Here is a 10,275-nt window from a genome sequence, read left to right as displayed (position 1 = left end):
ACCCCTACTCTATATATATTAAATGTTTCCTTTAATGTTGTAATTGTGTAATCTATGTTTGTGTGATTTGTGTTCTGTGTTTTATTTGTCTGTTTTGTTGGTTAAAGAGCTCTGTTAAAGTTTTAAGAACAATGATTAAGAATTGGTTAAAACTCTGACAGAAACGTTTTTTTGAAAAGCCTGCTACTGTGTTTCCCCAATAATAAGATCTATCCCGAAAAAAAGCCCTCCCCTTACTGTGTAAGATTCCTCTAAAATAAGCCCTCCCCTGAAAATAAGCCCTATTGAGATTGCTACTGTAGTGAAGGTGATCCCCTGCGCTACACGCTACATTACGATACCCTCTGTATGCACTGTCCCCCTCCACCCCCCGGGTGAAACGCACACCGCACTCCAAGCTGCATCCAATCAAAGCTGCAGCAGTGAGCCGTCATCCTGTTCTTCCCCAGTGATTTGCTTGCTGGCGCCATTGAGAGCAGTGCCGCGGAGGAGAGCTGAGGCAAGACAACATAAAAACCCGGTATGTAAGCAGGAGTGAGGGGGCATGATGGAGGATAAAAGAAGAACTCAGCCAGCACTCACCGCGCTAAAGAAATGAAGAACTTCCTTACAGAGAGAAGAATAGATCAAATAATGATTCCTGCAGGAATGACTGCCTATCTCCAGACCCTTGATATTGCAATAAACAAGCCATTCAAGGACCATTTGCTCATGGAAGTCAATGACTACATTGAAAATAGAATGGAAAGAAATCAGCGTGGAAACTTTGTGAAGCCCTGTCTGCAAGAAGTCATGACTTCGGTGAAGAAGTCATGGGATAAAATTACGGACAGCTGTGTCACCAAGGCACTACGAGCAGGTTACCTGGACAAGACATGTTCATTTAAAGAGAGCTATATTGCTGGACATGACAGATTGGGTCCACTTCTTCTGAAGGAAATAGAGGAGCAAGACATCCAGGACGGAATTCAGGGTATGGACACTTATGACGATGTTGTTGAAGAAGATGACATGATCATTATTGAATAAAGGTACTTTTTTTTGTTCACATTTACCTGTTTATTAAAATTGCTGTCAATGTTCATTAAAATAAGCCCTCCCCTGAAAATAAGCCCACTGGTGTTTTTCTGTCCAAAAAATCATAATTTGATAGTGTCTTATTATCAGGGAAACACAGTAGTAGGATTAAAGGCATAAAGCAATAAAATTCAGGCTCTACCTGGACAAATAAGAGAAATGCTAATTGCTGTGAGAAGAACACTCAGGCAGAAGAAAGAAAAAGTTTTTTAAAGCTGTGTTTGATTTGGTTTAGTTTAACTTGCCCAAAAGAGGTCACATGCCTCTAATTAGGTAAAGTATGCTACCTTCTGAAACACATTGGGTAATTTGCAAAGCATATTAGTTATGTTTTATGGAGTTGTCTAGCTATTCACTATATTGTGAATCTTAAAAATTTGAGGGGAAAGTAAAAGATAATAAAGGTGATTTAAGAAGGAGCAACTGGGGGGGGGGGTTGAATGATTTTAGGAAGTGAGAGAAGGGGAGAGAAAGTATTGGGAAGGTTTTTGGGAGGAGAGAGAGGTTAGGTGGGGGGAGGGAGAAAGAGGAAAGAATCTTTTGTCTAGGAGTTCACTTTAGCTCACTCCCTCCCACCCCCTACTATCTTTTTCTACTTTATGGAGAGAGCATCTAGTTAGAAAGATTGTTGGTTTGAGAAGTTTGTTCAAGGCATGTCAGAGAATGTCGGGAAGCATGGTGGACTTGGGAAGAAACTTGCCATGGGAGAAAGTAAGTAAACTGGCTGGCTAAATCCTGAGAAGGATTTCTGTGTGGAAAAAATTGAGTAGGGAATGGAAAGGAATCTTCTCCCCCTCCCCCCTCCTCTTCCACAGGTGGCTGCTTCTTTGGAGGTAAAATGGGGGCAGAGCTGCTGGCCCTTGCTGAAAAGAGCAAACTGTGATTTAAAGAGACAGGCCTACTTTTAAGTTAATTGGCTGAATATTTGTTTCTTTTGATCAGAGGTCCTCAAACTTTTTAAGTAGAAGGCCAATTCATTGTCCCTCAGATTGTTGGAGGGCCGGACTATAGTAAAAACAAAAACTTTGTTTTGTGAGCCTTTAAATAAAGAAATTTCATAGCCTTGGGTGAGAGGGATAAACATCCTCAGCTGCTGCATCTGGGCCATGCGTTGTAGTTTGAGGACCCCTGCTTTAGATACATAATGGTCATCTTGTTTAGGAATATGGTCATAAATGTGATCTATAATTTGGTAGGATTGTTTCTAAAAGTTTAATTAATATTTTAAAGAACTTCTGAGATTCTTTTATGTGGGATTAGGACATTTTGTATAAGTTTTAATTGATTGTATTGGGTCATCTTAAAAATTATTCCCATTATTTAAAGGGCCTCTGAAAATAATAGTTTTTTTTTTCTTTGTTGTTTTGAAATGTTTCTGTAATGGACAATATGTAATTTGGGATGTATTGGGTATTTTAAAACAAAATGATTTGTATAATGTTCAACTTAAGAAACTGTCTACTTGGACATGTAAGATAATTATGTGAACTTACTGGAACAAATTAGCTTTGAAACCCCTTATTCTGTTGGAATTGCCCTGGCAGACTCAATTTTGGGGCCTGTTTTTTAGGAAATCTCCAAGATACAGACACCTATCTTGGGACTGGCAGTGTCTCTGATCTGTTTCTCCAGTCCTATGACCCCAGTTCCTTAATTAGTAGCATTCTCAAAGGACTTTGAAATTTGGTATCAGGCCTCTAAAGTTTAGGGTTTGCCTTCCTTGATAGTGTAACTGTGCATGTTCTGATAACAGCTCAGAAATCTAGATCCTTTCTGTATCCTACTAGCAGCTCATGTTTGTTCTGAGCGGGGACAGGTGGAACTACTCCAAGTCTCACCCTTCTCCCTTGGAATTTTTGACAGGTGCCTCTCTTAGGATGGGCAGCACAACTGTCTTGAGCACTGTTACTCCCTCTATAAGCAGAGATTGAGCCAAGTGCACAAATGATTGCAGACCTAACTCACAATGAACTATCTCACACTGAATTCTCTGGCTGATATGGTGCTCGAAAACTGCAGAGGACTTGACATGCTTGCAACAGGGAGCCTTTGTACTGCTGTTAACTCGGGGGTTATCCTTGCCATAAATCCTTGCATTTTTCTAGTTTTGGCTTATTTGCTTCATATAGGGTTGATCAAAATTATGGGGCGAAGACCTTCCAGGTATCTAAAGATTCAATGATTTGAATATTCAGAAAAGAGAGTGTAGAATGTTGTACCACAGTTCCCTTTTATTGTCCTGCCTCAGTTTCCTTAATTGTCCTGCCGCAGTTTCCCTAAATTGTTCAGCCTCAGTGTCCCTGAACTGTTCTGTCTCAATTCATTTTATTTTTCTGCCTAAATCCCCCTGGTTGCAACACCTCCCCCTCCTGCTCATTAGGACTGAGATTATTAGGGTTGTGGCCACTCTGGCATTCCAAAAGATAAAACTCCAGATGTCCTATCTCAGATACTTAATTGGCATTGTCTACTTCTATTTCTTCACATTTCCTGGCTCTAGCTTGACTGTCTCTTTTACTCCCAATTTGTAAGAATTTATGGTCCTACCCCCAAACTGTCAGAACCGAATTGATGGTCCGTTCCTGCTCTCAGTGCTCGGACTCCATCCCTGACTCAGGGGCAGGCAACATGCCCCCAGCACAATCTCTCCTTCTCAAATAAAATATTAAAAACTCTCTAATCTCTATCTTACCTCAGTTTCTCCAGCATCACAATACAAGGATGCAAAAGAACTGAACCCCCAAAATATATTGGGGTTTCAAAAACCTGCCCATATGGTTCACCAAATGTTGGGGAATGGGTAGTTGGGCTCCAAAAATATATTGAGGTTTGGAATTGGTGTTGTGAAGTATCTCAAAAGAATTTGCAGCCTTGATCATCTCATAATAAAGAGGCAAAAATTTTATTATACTCTATAGACTAATTTCCCAAAAGGATTTTTGGCCATTAACAATCGGAAAAACTCAGGCATTAAATTATCTAGAAAACTCATAATTAATCAAAAGGAAGATGCCATTAAGGCAGGCTAAATTCCTAATGAACTAGCCATTGAGATGCTTAATAAGTTGGATAACCCTAAAAGGAGTTAGCCATTGTGACTAACCTTAAATAAATGGAAACGGAGTACAGGTAGGCTCTTTTATAGGAGAGAAATAAACTCAGGTGTTAACATCATAACTTGAGCCTCTGATTGAATACAATAACCATGGGGTAATTTTGCAAATTCAAAGAACAAAAGGCACATTAAGAAGAAAAGTTCTATTTAAGAGCAGATAATTCTGTCAGTGCTCCTCACTGCTTACCTCAGAGAAGTAACTATGAAAATTCAAGTAGGTATTGTAACATTGTATTGTATTGTATTGTAACATTGTATTGTATAGTATTGTATTGTATTGTATTGTAACAAAGACACCTCTACCTGACCCACCGACACTTTGCTAGCAGGGACTTGGTCTTTTGTGAGCTCTTATTAACCCCATCAATTGCATAGTAAACTCCTTGAGGACAGAGCCAGTCTTTTTTTTATCTATATCCTCAGTAATTAGTAATGTGCCTGACACATAGTAGATGCTTCATAAATATTTATTGTTGTATCATATTATAAAGTAAGTTAAACAGAGAAAACAAAGTATACACTACAACAATTTAAATGGAAAAACAATAACATGAAATCAAATAATGGAAAATTTTAATGACCAAGCTTGGCTCCAGAATAGATTTGAGAAAACCAATCTTCAAGGATTCTGGGAAGATGGCAGAATAGGTCAGAAAACTTTTAGCTCTCCAAATTTCCTTTACATACCCACACACCAAAAAAAGAATAAAAAAGAAAAAAAAATCATAAACAAAAGCACATTACCTCAGAGGGGAAATGGAACAGTGGAAATAAACAAAAAGTCGGGGTAAAAAGCAGCTGTGCTCCTAAGACAATTTGAGAAGACTTCAGGAAAGATTTGACCTCCAGGGGTTTGACCTAATAAAATGAAAATACCTCTATGCTGACTCTAGTGATCAATAGACAAATCCTGGGGGCAGCCTCAGCCTTAGAAAATTTCATCTTATGGACAGTATGAAGGTTCTACTGGATGAGCAGAAGATTGAAGGACCTTCCATTTTTAGAGACATCAAGCATAGCTTTGCTGACCAGATGCATCCCAGGCTGTAGCTGTGGGAGAGAATGAGCTAGCACAAGAGTGCTAGAAGTGAATGTTAATAGTAAGTGTTAGAGTGAAGGATGGGGTTTCTGTTGACTTGAAGCCACTCCACTTGCAGGAGAGCAGAATCTCTGATTTCAGTTCCAGGGCAGAGAGAAAAGCTATAGTTTGTAGCCACTGTTGGGACTCTAGGGAGTGAGATCATTTACAGGATAATATGGTTACAGCTTGTGACTTAGGAGTTGAGAGGAAAGCCCATGTTTTGGGCCTGAAAGACCTTAGAAAATAACAATAAGAAGTATCTGAAGCTTGGGACATCATTTCCCATATATTGAGATTGGAACTTGATTATATGAATAACCACTTAAAACAAAATAAAATTAAAAATAAGGAAAGGAGAAAGAACTCAGCCACAGACAGCTATTACAAGGATAGAGCAGATCTGGATTCATATTGAGAGGACCTAAAAAAAAAAAAAAAAGCCACTCCTTTTTCAATGAGAAATGCCAAGTGTTCTCAAATACAAAAAGAAAACTTGGAAGAATTTTAAAAGAATTTTTTAAATTAAATAACAGAATTTGAGGGAAAATTAACTTTAAAAAGAACAATTCAAAAAATATAGAAAAATATGAAAAAAATCAACCCACTTGAGAAAGAAAATCAAAAACTTAAGGAAGAAAATAATCCCTTGAAAACTAGAACTGGGCAAAGAGAAACTGACATTCAAAGATATCAAGAAATAATAAAAATCAGAAGAATGAAAAAAAATAGAAGAGAATATGAAGCATCTCATCAGGATAACAGATAAATGAGACATAATATAACAACTACCTGAAACTTACAAGAAAATTACAATAAAAAACAGAATCTTGATGCAATCTCATAAAAAATTGTCAAGGAAAAAAGTCCTGAAGTTTTTGAACAAAAAAAAAATAGAAACAGGAAAAAAAATCACCAATCACAATCTGAAAGAAATCTCAGGAGAAAAAATATATAAGAATAATATAGTCAAGTTTCAAAGTTCATAAATTAAGGAAAAAATATTGGAAGTAACAACAAAAACAAAAACAATTTCAATATCTTGGTGCTACAATAAGGATTATATAAGACCTAATATTACTATGGTAAACATCCAAAGTTTTAAATATGAGCAAAAGAGCTGGGGTTACAACCAAGGGTAACTTACCTAGCAAAATTAAGTATAATTCTGCTGGGGAAAAAATTAAATATTTAATGAACTTAAAGATTTTCAAATATTTTTTACAGAAACAGTTGAACTTAAAGAAAAATATAACATCAGAAAAAATATAAGGTTAACATTGAGGATCAATCACAAGGGACTCAATAGGATTGAACTGTCTACTACTACTACTGTAAATATTATCAGTATTCTTATGACTTCATCACTGCTTAGGTAGTTTAAAAGAAAGGTTTGGGCTGAGGTGAAAATGGACAGCTGAGAACAAACTAGGAGAAGGGAGGAGAGATAGTGCTAGAATCTTGCTCTTATCAGGAATGGGTTAGAGAGGGAAATTATATATACATACATACATACATATATATGTATGTGTATATATATAAAGTCTTGTAATTTCAAAAAGAAATGAGGTCAAGAAAGTGGGTCAAGAGGAGAGGATAAAGAGAGGATAGATTAAGGAATAGGAGGGCAAGAGAGAGTGTAGAAGTAAAACAAAGGAATGAGAAAGGAATAGGATAAATAGGATGAGAAGGATAGTGAAGAAAAATAGGAAGTAGGAAAATACACAAGTAATTACAACTTGGAATGTGAATGGGATGAATTTATATTTATTTTTATTATTTTTTAGTTTTTATTTATTTTATATAATTATTAAAATTATGAATTTATGAATTTAGAAATGAATAGCAGATTACAATTTTGAATTCAAAAATATGTGGCTTTCAGGAAATATAAAAATGAGAGATGCACACAAAAATAAAAATAAAGGGTAAAAGTAGAATTTATTATGTAAAAAAAAAGTCAGGATAGTAAGCATGATCTTAAATGAAATTAAAACTAAAAGAGATATAATCAAAAGAGAAAAATAAGGAAACTATACTATGTGTCACAATATTGGTCAATATTATTAAAACCATTTAAAATAGAAAGTATAAAACCTGAGTATACCTGCCAAAACAGACACATATACTATATGAACATAAATATAAATACTTTTTATATAAAGTCAGATCTAAATAATTAAAACAATATTTATTTTTCAAGGGTAGATAAAAATAATATAATTAAAAATGACAATTTTACTTAACTCACCTATTTATTCAATGTCATTCCAACTGAATTATTTGGTTGTTTTTTTTTTTACTGATTTAGAAAAATAACAACAAAGTTTATTGGAAAAACAAAAAGTGAGAAATTTCACAGAAACAGGGGGAAGAGATAAAGGGATATTTCAGACCTTCACCTATGTTATAATGTAAAAGAACATTGTTGAAATATAAAATGAATAATCTCAATTATTTTAAATTACATTTTCTTATATAAATAAAACCAATGTAGCCAAAAATGGAAGAAATGCAGACAATTGAGGTGGGAAAATTTTCGTAGACACTCTCTTATATAGTCTGTGATTGGTTGGAATATTACTATGGTATAGGAAATGATGAACTGGTTGAATTAGAAAAATATGAAAGGTCTTGGACTTATGAAGGAAGATGTTAACCACCTCCAGAGAATGAAAAAGAGATGATAAATGGAAATAAGCACAGTATGGCTGCTCATGTATGTGTGTATGTGTATTATGCATGTGTGTATTTATGTTTATACATATAGATGTATGTGTTTATTTGTGTATATAGAGATACATGTATGTTTAAAGATATTTATGTGTATATGCGTGTATGCATATATTTATATAAACACACATACATGTTTAAAATTGTAACCATCTTTATGGTCAGGGGAGGGAGAGGAAAAAATAAAGTAAAAAGTGCTCAGCAAAGAACAGTGGAAAACCTTCAAAGAAGTAAAGAAAATCTAGGTAACTTGGAAATTAATGTGCAATATTACATACGTTTTGTTGAAATGAAACTTTATTGTTTTACACTGAATCCTCTCACATTTGGCAGTGTCCATGGTATTTTTTTTTCTTTTCTTGATTTGTATTCAAGTTTAAAATAAATCTCAAATTTTACTTGAAAGAGAGAGAGAACCCACTTTCTTCCCATTATGAAGAATTGGAGGCAGTATAGAATGAAATATTTCATATACTATCTGATTTGATCTGTGTGTTGTTTCTTTTTACTGAATTTTTCTGCACTTTTAAAATATATGTTACAAGTTAAGACTTTCTGGGAAGAGGATAGAAGAGGGAAATATTTGTAAATGAATATAAAGTAAAAACAAAAGAATTATGTAAACTTCAAAAAAAGAAGACATGGGTGCTCTATTGAGAAGACCTTTTGTAGTTATAATTAGGTTGTGGTTCCTCGATTCTTTTTTTATCTTCCCAAGATCTATCTTCTTAAATTTATATCTTAATCATGAATTTTATCTTTTCATTAATTTTCTTAACCTTAATTACCTGACAAAGGGGCCAAAAATTACAACTTTACTGACACATTTTCATGTGATATTCAAGATGACTCTCATATCCTTGCAAAAGGGGAACACATCATATATGTATAATTATGTAAAAAGACTTTTCATCACTGAATTTAACTTCATTTCTGAGTCCTTGTACCACTTCACAAGAACTGATTAATCTTTTATTTCCTTAGCTCAGAATGGTCATATAATTCACTTATGCTAAAAACATGTGAAATAAAATATTCTCATTTCTTGTGTCCTTTAGGGAATCTCTGGAACAACCCATCCAAAAGTTTTTTTAGGGCTTTCTTCATATCTTTGTTGCGGAGACTGTAGATCAGGGGATTAAAGAATGGAGTTGCCATGGAGTAGAACAAGGTTACAAATTTCTGCATTCCAGATTGGTTCCCTGAACCTGGGCTGACATACATCACCATGACTGAGCCATAGAATAGAGACACCACAGTGAAATGAGAGGCACATGTTGAGAAAGCCTTGTTTCTTCCAGAACCTGATGGCACACGTAGTACAGCTCTCAGGACATGGAAATAGGAGCCCAGTATGTAGAGGAAGGTGATAAAGATGATGAGAGAGCTGATGGCACCACAGGCCAAAGTAGTCCTGGGCACTGGGGCACAGGACAGTGCCAACAATGGCCCCAAGTCACACAAAAAGTGGTCAATGATATTTGGGCCACAGAAGGGTACCTGTGAGATTAAGATCACTGGAGTCAGTAACCACAGGAAACCACCTATCCAGCAGAATAATGCCAAGGTAATACAGCGGTTGTGGGTCATGATGGTAGAGTAGTATAGAGGCTGGCAGATTGCAAGGTATCTGTCAAATGCCATCACAGAGAGAAACAAACCTTCAGAAGCACACATTGAAAAGAAGAAATAGAATTGAAGCAAGCAGCCAGTAAAAGATATGGTTTTGGATTCAGAGAGCATTATGGCCAACATTTTGGGAACATCAGAGTTAACATAGCAAATTTCTAAGAAGGAGAAATTGGCCAAGAGAGTGTACATGGGGGTTTGAAGTTGCTGACTTGACCATACAGCACAGATGATGGATGTATTACCCATGATGGTGAGGATGTAAATGATAGAGAACACCATACAGAGGATGATTTGAGTCTCTTTTTGACAAGGGAAACCCAAGAGGATAAACTCACTTACAGTCTCAGAGATATTAGTAACCCCTGAGATCCTCATTTCTCTCTTATCTGTGAAAGCAAAAGAAACAGTAAATATCTGAAGACTTGTTAGGCTTTTTACCCTCTTTTTCCTTTCCACCTTCTCATCACTTCTGCCCAAGAATCTGTTTTTATTCTTCTGTCCCTGGTTTATTATTCATGATACTGAAGTTGTGCTGTTTGACAAAAATAACCAGAAGAAACCATATTGTTTAACTTATCTTCCACAATTTTCTGACCTACTCTAGGGAGCAGCTTGAACTCTGAGAGAAACTGGCCTGACA

At 35.7% G+C, this 10,275-nt stretch overlaps 1 protein-coding gene across 1 annotated transcript; it reads right to left on the bottom strand.

The window, feature by feature from the left end:
- Nucleotides 1-3,268: 3,268 nt before the first annotated feature.
- LOC127546607 (olfactory receptor 11G2-like) lies at nucleotides 3,269-10,010 on the bottom strand. Its single transcript, XM_051973634.1, has 2 exons — nucleotides 9,076-10,010; nucleotides 3,269-3,329 (listed from the first exon to the last, which is right to left on the bottom strand). The coding sequence occupies exons 1-2, from the start codon at nucleotides 10,008-10,010 to the stop codon at nucleotides 3,269-3,271; spliced, it is 996 nt and encodes a 331-aa protein (XP_051829594.1).
- Nucleotides 10,011-10,275: the final 265 nt, after the last annotated feature.

Source organism: Antechinus flavipes, chromosome 2, assembly GCF_016432865.1.
Source record: "Antechinus flavipes isolate AdamAnt ecotype Samford, QLD, Australia chromosome 2, AdamAnt_v2, whole genome shotgun sequence".
In the NCBI taxonomy this organism is placed as follows: Eukaryota; Metazoa; Chordata; class Mammalia; order Dasyuromorphia; family Dasyuridae; genus Antechinus; species Antechinus flavipes.
Note: the sequence above shows the minus strand (reverse complement) of the source record. Positions and strands in the feature narration are given on the sequence as shown.